The following is a 15987-nucleotide window of genomic DNA, read 5'->3' on the forward strand; positions in this document are numbered from 1 at the left end:
CTTGGGCTTAGGAGCGCTGTTGGAGATCTAGAACTAGGAGCTCGATTTGGGAAGAGGTGTTGGCACTTGGCTTCTAGACCCCAAGGTGCTCAGCACAGAGGGGTTCCTGGTAATTTCAGGGACTTAATATCATCCCATAAACACGTTGATGGCTTAAGCCTGGAGCTGAAGCTACACAGCCCCTCCCCTGTCATTTACTTGCTCTGGACCTTCATAGATGCTTTCTGCTGGAGATATCCCTGTTTTGATAGTTGGTGTTACTTCTTGCACAGGTGACACTGCACACGGGACTGGAGGTGCCACAATGTGTAAAGCAGCCAAAGTTGCCCAGCAACTAGTGAAGACCCTGCCTGACCCTGTGATAGATTCTGTAAGCTGTCCCAGTGTGATTTGGCACGTTTCAGTAAGTCAGTAAAAAAGCACTCTCTTCCCTAACGTGAAATGTTCTACACCATGTTGCTCACTGAGCACTTGCTGATTACAGCTAGCCCACTCCATCTTTAGTTTAACAAGCCATAGCAAGCATACCGACAGAACTGGTGCTGGATTATGGATGGGTACCTGAACATATCCGCACTGCACTGCATACATGTGCTCACACACGCATACACATGTATATATTTATAAGGTGAGGAGTTAAATGAGTTTATTTTCTCTCTCATGGCTGGATTTGTGCTCAAAAGATATTATGGATGCTGGAGAAAACGGGCAAGACGAGGACTGGGGAGCAATGGCTGTTGGAACAATTTACCAGTTGGTGAACGGGATTCCTTTGCTGCCTGCAGTCCTTAATTGAAGACAGCATGTGTTCTGGCAGCTGAAGTGGAAGCTGTGTGCTCAGTTAAGGAATTACCGGGCAAGATTCTGTTCTCTGTTACATCCAGGGGCTCAAATGACACTTAAATACTCCTTCTGGCTCCAGATTACAAGCTCTGAATTACATTCCCCTCAAATTCAGTGGCGGAACTTGCACTTATCTTCAGCAAGAAAAAGAATGGTTTCCAAATGCTGTTGTGTAATAGTTGTGCTTATTTGAGCTTACAGCATGGTACGTGCAGAATTCAGATATGAAAAGGAGAGAGAAAAATATTCCTGATACATTTTCATGTCTCTTACTTAACTGTGATTGTGAGGACTATTCACAGAGAAGATCCAACCATGATTATCAGCACAACTCTTGAGAAATGAAACAAGAGGGATCTTTTTGAATTTAATTGATAAGAGATTTATTTAAATATGGTACGCGCAAAGTATCCCACACAGAGAAATGCTGCTTCCCAGCCTTGATCCCAATAAGTCCTAGGCAGCTGTAGTTCCAATGTAGCTTTGAGATCAAAAGCCTTAATTTTCTATTAGATTAGGGTCATGTAACTAATGTCTTGATCTTCATGATGCATTCGAACAGGAGAGATTTATGGGATTAATACTAAATCAATTTTTAAGAATTTTTCTGGAGTGGGATATAAATCCTATGCGAGACTTGGCTGTGTCTTGCATCTCCGATGAAAGCAAGGGGCTGTGTCAGGTGCTGTCCATGACAGCACGAGTCTGACCACCACGGAAGTTCCCAACACAGAACGGCACTCCCACCTGCATGCTGGTGTCTGAAAACACATTGATTTGTGTGCGTGTTTCTTTTTCTAAGAAACAAGTTAACGTATGCGACTGCGCGTATAGCGGCGATGCATAAGAACAAGATGCAGCAGACTGTGTGAGCCCATGGCATCCCGGGCTTTGTCATTCCAATCCTGCATAAGTGTGGTCATATCAAACAAGAAAAGCATCAACTCTTACATCCTAGTGATGTACTCCATCCTCTGTTTAATGCTGCTTATACACATTTTCCTCTCCAAGCATACGTATACGCACATGCATGTTGTTTTCAGCCAAGTAATGATGAAGCCTGAAAAACATGTATTCTAGCACCAAGCCAGCTTACTGCCTTGCATTATGCTAAGGCTACAAGACCGCCAGCCCAGACCTCCCTCAGGGCAGCCAGCTGCAGGTGCACGTTCAGTCCCAGGCCTGAGCACGTAGCTCAGGTGGCACAGAGTGCTGGAGGGCTGTGCTGTGACACAGCAGGCAGCACCTCACTGGCAGCATCCCCCTTGCAGCCACTGCAGGGTGGGAAAGGCAACCCAATGTGCATTAGTTACAGGCGATTTCACAGGTGAATCACAGCCTGCCACCAGTGCCTGTACCCGGCTGATATCTCACGGCCACCTCTCCTGCAGAACAGCAGTACGCCTTCAGTGATGTCAAGACTGAAAGAGGAAGCAAAACCAACAACAGGAAAATATAACCTTAGCTGTTAAGTGGGAAAGCAACTCTACTTTCTTTAGTCTGAAGTGGATTGTATTAGTGAACTTTTAGACATAACTGTGCTACGCTCATCCTCATTTCTTAAAGAACAGCAGAGACCAACTGTGTTTTAATTTTCAGTTTCATTTAATGCCATGTGAACTCGTGCAGGATCTTCTAATTTAGTGGGTCTGCTTTAACCTACCTCAGCTCAAATGCTCCTGGACCCCAGATTTCTTCCTGAGCATGCTCATTGTAAACCTGTCTTCAGTGAACACAAGAGCTGTAATCGCAGCATTGGATTCAAGTATTGCCAGTCAGAGCAGTGTGTGGGAATACTGTACATAGGCTACACATAGATTTTTATATTGGGAAACATCCTGTGATAATTTTAATACAGAAGACAGTCCACTTTCACTTTTCTTATTAAAAGCAACCAGGTGTTGTTTGTTTTGGGACTGAACCTTTGTCCTTACTCCCAACTTCTGTGAAGGAAATTCAAATGAATTTAGGTCTTTCCACTCTTCTTAACCACCACCAGACGTTTAAAATTAATTCAGAACGGGTTTTAGAAGTGTTTGCAGTACTTGGCTTTGGTTATCATAGGTGCTTTGGTATCAGTTCCTAGTGTTGTACCTTGGGGAGAATGCAGCGAGTGATACAGGTTATTGAGTTTTAATGGAAATACGGACAGTAGGTGGGGACATACTTCAGACCTGTAAAGAAGCACAGAGAAGCTCATTTGTTATTCTAATACCCATACAAGTGAGGTACAGACTAACTGCCATTACGGTCCCTTTGTAACCTAGTGGAGATGCAAATAAAATAAAAGGAATACAGTTAGAAGTAGGCATCCTGCATTAGTAAGACTAGGTCTGAATCTAAACAAAGTGGGTTATATGTTGGTTGTGTACACATTCAAGGACTTGGATTCGGCATGGTCCATAGTAATAAACCAAGTAACCCACATAGAGCGTAGTCTCGTGACTTCAGCTGGATGCATTTTGGTAGTTTAACAGAAGTAAAAGCCTAAGAAGTTAGAATTCTGCTAGGAAACTCATTGCTGTACGTGCACTCATGCAGAGCATGATGGCAGCTGAAGCCATCTGAACGTAGACCAGAGCAGAACTTTCCTTTTGCAGAATAGCATCGGGTGGGGAGAAGTGTGGCACTTACCTTCACCTCTCAGCTCAGGCTGGAGATAGCTTTTTTCTCTGCAAGTTAACTCTCCCATTTGGTTATAAGCGCAGCAGTCTGCATGTTCTTCATCTACAGCGTCGCTTTTGCCAGCTTTTATTTCCTGCAAATCTCTTCTTTGGAAGGGAACCAGTCTTTAGTAGTATGGTCCTTGCAGAAATTGTGTTGCTAACTATCCAGACTGCTTCCCAGGCACCTGGGTAAGCACAGAGTTGCCTTTCATGGAACACATCTGCTTCTGGAGCACAGGCCAATCCTTGTAAACAGGAGAGCAGAGCCTTTTTCACTAGGATGAATCTCATCCCACATGGTGCAGAACCCACACAAGGCACTCGTAAATTTAATGTTTAAAAAGAAGCAAGCCCTCCTCTAATAAGCACAATGAAGCTTGACTTCTGAATATGTCAATTTGGAGCATCTCCATCTGTCTAAATAAGAACAATAGCCAAACTTTCTGTCCCGTAGAGCTATGAGGGATGCTTAGTTTTCATCATCCACGTGAACTCAAACATCATCTTTTGTGAACCTTCGACCTGGCTTTTTCCTCTGCAAATTTCCCTCTTTAGTGGGACCAAATAGAAGAACTGTGCCATCAGGGCTATTGTCAGACTCACAAGGTGTGCAACATTACACCATTTCCTACCCTTGCGTTTCCCTCATCAGCTCAAAAAAAACTCCCACAAAGATCTTCTGCTGAGAGGTAACGTCAGTATGAGCACAGGCCTAGGTGACGCTGCCTTACTTCTTCTGAGGTTGAAAGGTGTGCGCTGTAAAACAAACGTCAGTGAGGATGGTAGGAAACTGTGATGTATCTTGAATTTGGAAAGCTATTTGGCTTCTAAAATAAAGAAGACAGGCAATCAGCTTTGTCACATCCCATCCTTGCCATACAGTTGAGGCACAGAGTAAAATACATTGGACTGAATTAAAAAAAAAAAAAAGCACGAGCTTACATGTATCAGAATTTAAGAGGAAAAGTATAAAATGTAATTTATTATGTGCATAACGTCCCATCGTGTTGTAAATAAAGCCATTACCGTGTATTGCTGTAGTTTGTTCTTGGCTGGTGATAGAGTTCTGTTGTAGTGCCGTACAACTCTGTTCTCTAATTTTTCTTTTCTTCAAAGTGTCATTAGTAAAGATGGCAGAGAGCACCCAGCCCTCTACTTTCCTAGTTGTTCTAGAGCAAAAAGAAATGTGATATGCAGGTTTTTTTTCTCCTTTCTTACACAATAATATTTATAAAATAAGAGTGAGAAGGTCAAGGCAAAGCTGCCACTACCACCACATGAAAAACACAGTTTGTGATTGCCAGTGAGGCGGGGCATTCTGGATCACAAATAAGAGGACCTGTCCCTGTCAGAGGGGATGAAGAGCACAGCAACCTGCTAACAGCAGCTTTCTGCAGCCCTCGAGTACATCTTTTGTTCACAAAGGGAACGACAAGGAAATGGAGTTGTTAAACCTAATCTCAGGCTTTACCAGCTTTGTAGCATTCTGCTTAAATAGCATAGGAAACAATTAACCTTTCAACCGGGCAAAATCATAGGAAAACCCAAGTATCTTAGCTAGCTCAGCTTTGCAAGGGAGATTACAGTTACAAGTCCAACAACAGGTTATTGCAACAAATCGAACACAAGGCAAATGTAAATGGCACTTGTCACCGAAAATTACCAAGCAAAGATGGAAAGTCATCATATTAACTTTTCATTTTTTATTTTTTTTCCTTTTTCTTCGAAGTGAGCTGCTTGTAGTTTTTACTGACAACATTTCTGGTGATTCCTCTATCCAGTACTACTGAACGCCGCACACATGCAGGCGGCTGGAGTGGCAGCTCGAAGCACAAACCCATCATGGATAAGATGCACTCTGTCTTCTTATGTGCAGAAGCCCATATGCAAGCCACACAAACCAGATGTGTGGGGCTTCTGCAGCTTTGCACAATACAGGAGACAAATGCGTGGTGACTGCAATAGGTACTCAGCAGCATTTTCCCCTTCTGTCAAGCAACCTTCCTTCTGTTGTATTTGTTATTGGAAGCAAAGACAAGCACAATAGGACTTTTTTTTTCCCTGCTAATTGGTAGATTTCTAACATTTTTCCTTAAATCAGTAGATATAATTATTTATGGATCCAGATCACATCCTTTCATTCATGATTGCTGATACCACCTCCCTTAAATGTTGTCAATAAAAACACCGACCTTTCTAGGTAGCATGGTGAGAAGATATTATGTGATGAATATTAAAATAAATGCATGAGGTAAAACTGCTGTTATTTCTGATTGTTATATGAAGCATGAATAACACTAATTTAAATGTTGGCAACCAAAAAACATGCAGAGGAATAAGATAATGGTGTTCACTTCTGGTTAAGTGAAAGACGAGAAGTTGTTTCTGTTTTCTTCTTAACCGTGACATTCTTTTCTTTAGCATCATTTCCCACAGCTTATATGAATTTGGAACTGGTGAAATATACATCCCTTGTGTATGTGTCTGTCACCAGATCGAGAGGAAAATATGAACTTTTTATAATTTTGTATCTGTAGCAAAGTTTGTATTTTTTGAATTGGAAACAAACTGCTTTTTGTCTTTTAGTCTGACTAAAACTTTGTGTATTATTATTATTATTACTCTTTTGGAAAAACCTGACGTATGAGTTTATGCCATTTTACAATTTCTAAATAAATTCTTAAAACATTGCCAACAAATCCAGCAGCAGCTCCCTGTTTTTTATTACTGAATAAGCTGTCTAGTGCAGATGGGGCACTCCTGCAGGACACGTGCCAAACTGCTGGTACTTGCTTTGTTACCAGTCAAGAATAACCCAGAGAAAGCCACAGTCTCTACCTCAGAGAAACCACCCGTGTCTCACCTTAACACAGATGCTAGATTCAAACACCTCTCTCTTAGCACCACTCCCCTAGCTCTGGCTCACGTGCCCTTTAGAGCTCTCCCCAATCCTAGATGCTTTGGGCAATTTCCCAGTCCCCAGAAATTTCTGATGCTGGAGTAAGCACGGCGTGAAAATAATGCTGGCACCAGAAGGATCCGATTGGAAAGGTCACCAGGTAAATATACAAGCCCGGAAAGATAAAACTTTGTAATACAGACAGTTTAAAATGACATATCATGCTGGTGCTGCACACCTTTATCAAGCAGATGTCTCGAGAGGGACTGAGCACTGCTCCAAAAAAGCACATTTAAGCTAAGCAACCCAATGAATGCCTGTTAATAAAGAAGAAAGCACAGTGACACACCAGGAGCAGTGCAGGTAAACAACAAAGGCCCATCCAAACCAAACAATTGGGAGTAAGCAAAGAACATGAAGATTCCATCCATCACAGTGATAGGGTGCTTTTAAGCAAGAGACAACAACTTGGCATCAGCTTCTTCATTGCATAGACTTTTAGTGGGAGAAAAGAATCACAATGGCTTCAAGCATATGGGGAAACAGCAATAAAGCTTATCACAGTAAGAGGCATGAGAAAGGGCAGACAGGAAAAACGCAAGGATATCTCCTTTTCTCCCTCATTCTACTTGACTGCAGATTGGAGGCAAAAATAAGATGGTCCCCGCTCTCCCTTACCTATAATGAATCAGTTATTCAGTCAATATTGGTTTCACACATCAGCACGCGTCCCCAGAACAGTTGTTTCCTGATTGAACATAGAATTACATACTCTGCTAATTAATAACACATTCTAGTCCAGAGAAACAGTAAGCGCATAGATGTTTCTCAATAGTTGTTAGCCAAATTGCAGTCATTATAATTTTTGTTAATGTGTCCAGTTACAAAACTGGACTAAAGCTATCATAGTTTACTGAGAACATGATCCTGCAAGTATGTAGTATGGCCAACTGAAATCACCTCAACGATTTGATGTTAAAAAGAAACATAGGACCACGTAACAGAAGCACATGCATACCAGTGTTACAGGTGTGAGGAATTGTAACTTTTTGAATAAGCTTTTATCTTAATTTTTCCAAGCTTTCATGTTTCACTTTTCAATATTCAATTTTTTATTTTAAGAATTGAATTTCATTCAACTCTTCTTTAACTCTTCTTCTGTGCTTGCAAAACTTGACACCAGGACTACAAAATTCAGAGGCTTCATTTGGACCAAGTTTCACTCCTAAAAATATTTTGGCAGCTGCGAAGGTGGAAAGCAAACGTAACCCTTTAAATTACCTAGACTGAGCGAGGACACAAACTCCCATAGCACGTAATACCCGAAGCCAGATGATCAGAACTTCAGGTAGATGTGGGCACTGAAAAAACCCAACAAACTCAAGGATTAACCAGGAATTAAAAGATACAGGTTATTCTGTAACATCCAAAGCCCATCTATTGCCTCAGCACGTCTTGATGTTCTCTACACAATCCAGCTTGGTGATTACACCTTCACATGCAATCATGATTTGACATTTCTTAAGTGCATATTCAGTAACTAGATAGGACTGTTAATTCCAGTGTGAATTTGCAACCAATACCGATTAAGCAATTACAGAGTGCGATAACAGCATTTAGCAATCCAGCTCTAGAGCCATGTGGGAAGAGCACGCAGAAACACTCCCTTCCTCTTTTTACTTGGCTCTGTTTTCCTTTGGGGCTCCCTCTCTTTGAGTCCTCTGAACTGGCACAGTATTTCTCCAAGACTTGAAAGGAAGGTGAAAGGTGTAGGGGAAAGACTGTGTGAGAAAGTATCCCTTCTGTGCTGTAGTTCCTCCTACCTCAGGATAATTTCTTATCCTGGAAAGGGAGCCAGCTTCTGGATGTTGCTGGCTCAGACCTCACTGCTCACTGAGGTTAGAGATCAGCTTACTCAGTTCCCAGGAGGCAGCTAGGAAGCAAGTTTCCAAAATCCTCATGGGTGAGCTGAATTTCACCTATACACCTAAAAGAAGCGTCTCCAATAAGGGCTAATTTCCTTCTCATGTATATTTGCTTCACTGCCGAGGCTGCTCAATAAGCACCAGGTAAACTTAAATATAAAAAACAAAGCATGAACTCTTTCCCTCTGTCATTGAACAGTTAACCTGACTGATAGAAACATGTCACAAGTCAACCATGAACAGTGTGTAACTACTGGATGTCTGTACCTCATCTGGCATTCAGCTCAGGTCTTGAACGTTGCCTGCTTTTGTACACCATCTTACATCACTATCACCCCCAAAACAATCATCTGAAACTGCTTATTTGGTGTTCTCTGTAGATACTGCGTATCTGCAGAGTTCAGTCTCTAACACTTACCTGGGAAAAAGCTTCAGAAGAATCTCATTTTTCATTCTTGAGAAGATAATTCTGAAACCTTAAAAGGCTTTGCTGGGCATGAAAACTGTTTTGTAGTTCCACTCTCCACTAACAATTCAGATAAACACAGAAACAGATGAATGTCTGATATGTCTTTAAGAACACCTACCTCAAGTTCAGAGCAAATAAGGTATTGCTTTTGCCATAATTCTTCCAGATGAAGTCAAAGAGCTATACAATTTAATTCTAATACATAATTCACTAACGGATGGATTAAATTTTTCACTTAGCACCAATAAGCTAATTCCAGACAGTAAAATGCTTTCTTTAGAACATATTTACTAATAAAAACAGCCCGTGTAACCTTCTTAATTATTAAAAAGTCCTACTTTTATTTATAAAATGGTAAATTGTCATATTCTCCCAAGAACAAATAGGAGACAGAAAGCCCTGCAACAAAAAAGAAAGTAAAGAAATTAAGACATGGTGGCAGGGCAAGGGGGTATGTAAGTCTCTTCTGCTCTTCTGGTGGCAGTGAGAGTTCTGTCTTAATTCTTTTTGTCCATTTCATTCAGCATCGTAAGTTCATTTGATAACTTTAGTTGATTTAATTTTCTTTATGTCACCGCTTTGTAGAATCAAGGTACCATCTCTGAATTTTCCAACTTGTCCTGCAGGCCAGATGCTAGGCACTGATTTCTTCCTTTTGGCCTTTCTGAAATAGCAGGGAGGGAAAGTGAATCAAGAGAAACACCAGAAACTCATGAAAACGTTCAATACATTGAAAAATATCACGTATTTATGCAGTCAGCATTCATATTACGGAATACCAAATTACAGCACGTATTGATCCCGGAACATTTATTACCTGTGTTACCATTCAAAACTTGTAGCACATTACAGAATGAACTGCATTAAAACAAATGCTTGAAAACAAAGATTTTTAGATGAAGAAGATAAAGAGTCCCACATTTCAGCAAGCCTGCTACACTATAATTAACAACGTCACTGTACTATTCAAGCCTCTATTTGCTGTACTTCGTTGTTTTGCAAAAGTTGTTTCTCAGGGCAAATGCTCTGAGTAAATGGCACATTCTGAGTCCCCACACATTGATTTCCATCCATCCTAGCTGTAGTCTTTAACATGCCAGGGCATACCTGACATGTTTTCAATTAAGCTGCAGAACTAAAGCCTCTGAAACCGCTAAACATGGAACAAGGTCGCCATTCTGTAACAAGAGTTCTGCACAGTGAGAAAGTCGCACATAACTTGTGGTTATTTAAGATTGTGCATAGTTACACAGGGACAATACATCAGCAAGGCTATACAAAAGAAACGTAACTGCATTAAAAATTTCTCACCTCTCCTTCAAGTCTTTCCTCTTCTTCAGAGAATCACCTTTCTGTTCCTGTGTTTAAAGATACATATTTTAATGGCAAAGGAACAGAGTTTCTTGGCTAACCAATCCCCTGCACACACAACATTCAGTTGTTTTTGCTTCACTGAACAAGATGCATGAAAACAGGTTGGGATACCTTTTGATAGGACAAATGATGCAATGTCTCACAGAGCACCATGCCCAGAGCTCTTCCTGTCACCCTGTGGAAAGCACAGTCCACCCACGATGAAAACGTTGCCCCTGCCACGTAAGGGCGCACAAATCCAGCTACACAAGGGAAGAGACCTTCCTTTTGGGTACACGATAAATCCTTGGGTCACAAGAGCTACTTAGTAGCAGGCAAGAACACCTAGCTGCCTGCCTGAGCACAGTGGCAAATGACAGGGTTTGCCTGTGTTTGGTCATACATTGGGTGTGCTTTAAGCCATGTGATGGAGGAGAAGTAGGTCCCCTGGAAAGAAGCTGGCAAGAGACAAGTTGGTGGAGCAGAAACTTGCCTGGCAGCCTGCTCCCACCTACAGCAGAGGCAGGGAACAGGTTTGGGGCCAGGTGGACCACGCTAGAGGACAGATGCAACACAAACCTCGCCCTTGCTTTAAATAATGGGTAAGGGCCTAGATGGAATTGTGCTGATATAAAACCAGCTGAACATCTGGCTGTCTGTGGTTAAACCACATGCAACAAACATTAACTGAAGACTGTTTTTTTTTTTGTTTCCCTTGAGAGTCATGGAAAAAAAACCAACAACCAGGAAAGGTGCTTATTTTGCATCATGGGGCACTGAAACCCACCACAACACAGGTTGAATTCTGCGTCCTTCATACTGCACACGACAAGCTCTTACTGGTGAGATGAGTCGTGCTGGAGTCAGGAGCTCACTCCATGGGAGCAGCAGGTGTCAAACTCAGGCACTCCTCCCGTGCCTGAGGCATTACCTGTCAGGCTCTTGGGCTAGCTCTTACATGCTGGCTTCTTATAGACAAGATGTCACACAAACCTGTCGCTTATCATCATCCTTTGTTGTTTTTTTCACCTTCATCTTCTCCTTATGTATCTTGTAGTTGATGTGTTCCTTTTTGGGAGGCTGCGACAAAGATTGAGAGTGATACGTCTGCTGAAATTTTCAAATAGATTCAAAAGTATTCACATGCTTGCATGGAAATTATTTTTCAGGTGGTGGGTAAGCAGAAGACATAGTTTATTTCATTTTAGATGAGAGGAAAGGACTTAAGGACTATAAAGTAGATACACAGCAAAAATGCACTTCTTGATGGAGAGGGATGTTTATACTGTGTAGCAGATCTACAAGGTTTCCAATACAATACTGAACCTGGAAAGTCCATACCCTCCTCCCCACTCCTAAAGAAGACCTAGAAAAACTTTTTTCCCCCTTCTACACTGCTGGTGATAAATACAACTGAAAAATTCTCAATTGTTAACTCACTGGGAAAATGAATCTCTACAAAAGCAAGTCCCTCCTCTCAGCTGTTAAGTTCTGAAAGGTCTGCTTCAAAATTAGTAAACGTTGTTTTCTGTCCCAATCAGTGCTATTTCACCTAAATATCTCTGATAACATAAAAATATTATTTTTCCAGAAAATTAATCGATTTATAGAAAATCCACAAGACTGAACAGATGATGTAAAAGTAAGCATAAGGTGGGAGAGGGAGGGGGGAATGGGATCTTGTGTTTTAAAGAACTGGTGCCAAAACCCCACAGTGTTTCTTACTCTTTTCCTGCGTTGTAACAGTTGAGTCACGTCCCAGCACAAAACAAGCAAGAATTACCTTGGCTCCCAGCATGATTGCACGTTCCCGTTCCCATATACGCTGCTCCTGCTTCTCATAGCCAGTGATTCCAAACCTGTGCACTTCCAAACGGGCCTAAAACATCACAGAAAATTGCAAGCATTTTGTAATTGTCCAGCCTGCTGTAAAATAACACTTGACAGACCACAACGAAAGTCATACTCCCAGAGAAACCCTGGCTAATATCTGAATTCAGTATGATATAAAATAATAGAAATTGAGTTTTGAACTACACCGCAGAACAGTTGACCACTGTCCACCTAATCTTCAAACAGTAAGGACTAACAGAGGGTCAGTAATTGTTTCTCCTCATTTCGCATAAAACTGGATACATGGGAAGGATGCACTTTGCAGAAAAGTGAATTGTGTTGTGCTGTACAAACCAGAGCAATGAGACGTGCTATCCACAGCACCTAGCATTTACAGAGCATTCCAATTCTTTGGCTGTAGAGCACTTAACCAGTGAGAAACACAGAGAGGCAGATGGTGAAGTGGTTCATCTACATACACATACATACATAGTTGACACTATACAAGAACTCCTTGACAAAACCAGTGGTGAATTCAGAATCTTTTAAAGGTAGTGGTTAAATCCCCACTGTTTCCAGCAGTACAGCACTCCACACAGCATCTCCACTGTTAGATCTCATTGGATCACTGCACAACCTTGAGCAGAGATCAGGCACACGATACAACTTGCACAAATCTGCAAACAAATCTGCAGCTAAGAAGGCCAGTGCTATAATTACACTTAGAGAACCAAAGGTTAGAACAAAAGGACAAATGGAAAAAAGTCATTTATTGTGTCAAAAGTGGATGTCAGATTTTTTTTTTCCTCTTTCCCCATATGAGATTAGAAATTCATAACTAACACCATAGGCCTAAAACACCATATGCTACATATTATGGGTACTCACATAGCTTTACACAGTTAACGCATACAGTAAACTTCCTCAATTTATCAGTGAAAGATCAGAAAGCCAAAACATGCCTCTCTAACACACTTCTCCTCCAGCAAAGCACGTGGCCAAAATATTAGGAAATCCTCACCTGCAAAAGATAACCTTTTCTAGCACTGCTTCTCAGTGGTTCCACTGCAGTTTCCCCAAGCATATAAATACACACGTGCCCGCACAATTAAGTATTGAGATTAGGTAGATGCTAGTGACTTACTTTTTCAAAGTTAAATTCTTGCTTGTTCACATTTTTCTTTTCAGCCACTGTTTTGGTCTATGAGCAAAACAAAACATTTCATTGAATATAATAAGCAAAACCAATTTAAAAGCTGACTGTAATAGTTCTTTAGAAAGCAGTGAAATGCTAAAATAGGTGCCAAGGAAGAGTATGAAGCCTTCCAGCTGCATCTTTTTCTAGCTTTCTCTTTTAATAAATCAAGGTAAGAAAGTCTCAATGGCATTCTTAATATGCAGATATTATAAGGACATACTGGAACAGCCTTGTGCATTTACAGGGTGCCATTATATCACAGAGCATATATAGCTTTGTCCTGCACTTTATTGCCTACACTCTCTGCTAATGCTTTCAAAGAATTCCATAATTCAGAAAAATACAGACAAAATAACAACTTCAATTAATTCTTATAATTTCAGGTTGAAAAGAGATTTTAAAAAGTGCCACATGTGAGCTTTGCATCATGCATGCTTCCATTTCAAAATCTGTACTGAAACTGCTAAAGCAGGATACGATATGAACCTGAAGTCATTTTGGTTCCGACCAGGAGAGAGCAGAGGTGTACTGATAGCTGGTGACAACACGCAGAACAAAGCTCTGTTCTTAACTGAGCGTGCATATATTGGTGTGTCTATGCAGGTTAATTAATGTAAAAGAAACAGTTCCAAATAAAGAACTATGAACAAATGGTAGACTTTACTAAAAGTATCTAAATGTTGATTAAAGAACACACTTGTTCAAAGTGAGCCTGGTGCTCAGTGGACCACGGTTTATGGGACTTTCCCCCTCCTTAAGGCAGGAGAAGCTGCTGCCTTTGGTACACAGCCCTTCCGAGACGTTTTAGGTCATGCAGCTCAAGTAAAGCACACAGAGAAAGCTCAGAAGACCTAATAAGAAGCCACCATTAGTTCTCCTATTGTTTAAAGCCAAAAAGCCTCCCACTATCTTTGTGCCTTTCTGACACAGGACACTTCAGAGCAGTAACAAATCTCCCGGGGTTGCTTTAGTTTGTGTCTGATGTCTGGCCTTGGTGAGCAGGTGCTGGACCACACCCCTGAGCTGCTCCATCAGATACACAGCCTTCTCCTGAGCGTCCAGCACTGGGAAGGAAACTGCAGTCTGTTCTGGATGCAGCTTCCAGACAGGCCCATCCCAGCCTCTCCGTTCACGCAACTCAGCCCTAGCTTTTGGCAGCACAAGGACGTTGGATGCCCACCAATCAACCCAGGGGCCTGAGACTTATTGCCTACAAGATGCTCCCTCCATAAGATACCCAGCACCAGCCCCCCAAGGTGCTCCTTGCTTGTCAGCGGCCTGCAGGCCCCTCACACCCACCCATCCTCAAGGCGAGGGCAACACATGAAACACTGAAGCATAGGAACAGCTGAGAGGCTTTTCTGTCCATTTTATTTGTGGGACACTGCTAGAGGCTAAGCCTTGCCTTTGAATTGAAGCAATAAATGTGTTGAAGTATGGCCACTGGCAAGCTAGTGAACTGTTAAGCTGGGAGCTTACGTTTCATGCTGTATTGGCAGCCCCACGTGTGGGTTTATTTACGTTGCTGAGATTTATTTTTCCTGTTTCCAATGTATAGTACTTAATCAGAGATCTTCTGAAATTGGAAGAAAAAGCCTTTGGTCATAGAACCCTAAATGCTGGAAAAGACCACTAAGGCCACCAAGCCCAACCAGCCCATGCCCACTAACCATGTCCCTCAGTGCCACAGTTGCATGTTTCCTGAGCACCTCCAGGGACAGTGACTCCATCACCTCCCTGGGCAGCCTGTGCCAGGGCCTCACCACTCTTTCTGAGTAGAATTTTTTCCTAATATCAGACCTGAACCTCCTCTGGCACAACCGTTACCTCTCAGCCTGCACTCACCCCTGTTTCATCCTGCCAGCAGGCCTGGCTGCTGTTAGCTGGGCACCCGGGGAGGGATCTGGGATTTACAGGCCCCTGTACTGGTGGAGGGGAGATGCTTGGTGCAGGAGTTACCGTGTTATAATGGTAGAGGGCAGAGACAACAAAATCAGGCAAGTACTCAGGGACCTCGCTTGCTTTCTGCTGTACCCAGGAAGGGGCACCCCAGTCCTTCAATGTAAAGTCTCTAGTGTGGCTTTAGAAAAAGAAATTAAAATTTTTTAAAAAAAAGCCATAAAGAACTTCCACCCACACTCTTGCTTAACCGAGGGCAGCACATTTTTGTCGGTCGCTGAGGTTTTCTCGTTTTGCAGCAGCACCAACACAGAAGGGCAGTTTCGGGGCAGAGCCCCCAGCCCGGAGGTTCCCCCGCCCCGGCCCTACCTGGGTGCCGCTGCCGGGCGCCGCCGGGGGGGGGGCGGGCCTCGCCTTCCTCTTCCTCGCGCGGAACACCACCACCTCCACCTGGGCGGGGGGCGGCACGGCGGGGGCCGGCGGCGGGGCGGTGCGGCGCATCTCCTCCCGCAGTCCCCCAAAGAAACCGCGGGCGCTGCGCCGCCCTCCCTCCGCCCCGCCGGCATCGCTCCGGGCTGCCGGCTGCGCGTCCCGGCTCTCCTCCTCCTCCTCCTCCTCCTCCTCCTCCGCCTCGCTCGCCTCGCCGTCCTCCGCCGCGCCCCGGACGCCGGGCTCCTCACCTGCGCGGCAGAACACGTGCGCGGGTCAACTTCGCTTCGCAGCGAACAGCCCTCCCTCCTTCCCGCACCTCTCCTTTCGGCCCCGCTCACCCACCCAGGTCGTAGAGGGCGCCGAGCACCGCCTCCAGCCGCCGGCAGGGCTCCCGCGACCCCATGGCGCGCAGAGCGGAAGGCCGCTTGGGCCCGGGCGGCTCCCGTCGCCCCTAAGATGGCGCCGCCCAC

The 15987-nt window shown here is 43.3% G+C and overlaps 2 protein-coding genes across 2 annotated transcripts in view; one reads left to right on the forward strand and one right to left on the reverse strand.

Annotated features, from left to right (window-relative positions):
• The window catches only part of TRIM67 (tripartite motif containing 67), a 35294-nt gene extending 30848 nt beyond the window's left edge, over positions 1–4446 (forward strand). The window contains exon 10 of the mRNA XM_021392106.1: positions 273–4446. Coding sequence (XP_021247781.1) covers positions 273–338 — 66 coding nt within the window. The 3' untranslated portion in view covers positions 339–4446. The remainder of the gene's footprint in view (positions 1–272) is intronic.
• C3H1orf131 (chromosome 3 C1orf131 homolog) lies at positions 8891–15981 on the reverse strand. Its single transcript, XM_021392107.1, has 7 exons — positions 15860–15981; positions 15455–15765; positions 13133–13189; positions 11939–12034; positions 11149–11235; positions 10114–10160; positions 8891–9466 (listed from the first exon to the last, which is right to left on the reverse strand). The coding sequence occupies exons 1-7, from the start codon at positions 15918–15920 to the stop codon at positions 9337–9339; spliced, it is 789 nt and encodes a 262-aa protein (XP_021247782.1). The 5' UTR covers positions 15921–15981; the 3' UTR covers positions 8891–9336.

This window comes from Numida meleagris, chromosome 3 (assembly GCF_002078875.1).
Source record: "Numida meleagris isolate 19003 breed g44 Domestic line chromosome 3, NumMel1.0, whole genome shotgun sequence".
NCBI lineage: Eukaryota > Metazoa > Chordata > Aves > Galliformes > Numididae > Numida > Numida meleagris.

Coding starts and splice junctions, on each gene's coding strand:
- C3H1orf131 (XM_021392107.1), bottom strand. CDS start 15,920: ATGGGGTCGCGGGAGCCCTGCCGGCGGCTGGAGGCGGTGCTCGGCGCC. Junction 10,161..11,148: donor AGGATGATGATAAGCGACAG/GTTTGTGTGACA, acceptor CTTTAAACACAG/GAACAGAAAGGTGATTCTCT. Junction 9,467..10,113: donor AGGAAAGACTTGAAGGAGAG/GTGAGAAATTTT, acceptor CTGCTATTTCAG/AAAGGCCAAAAGGAAGAAAT.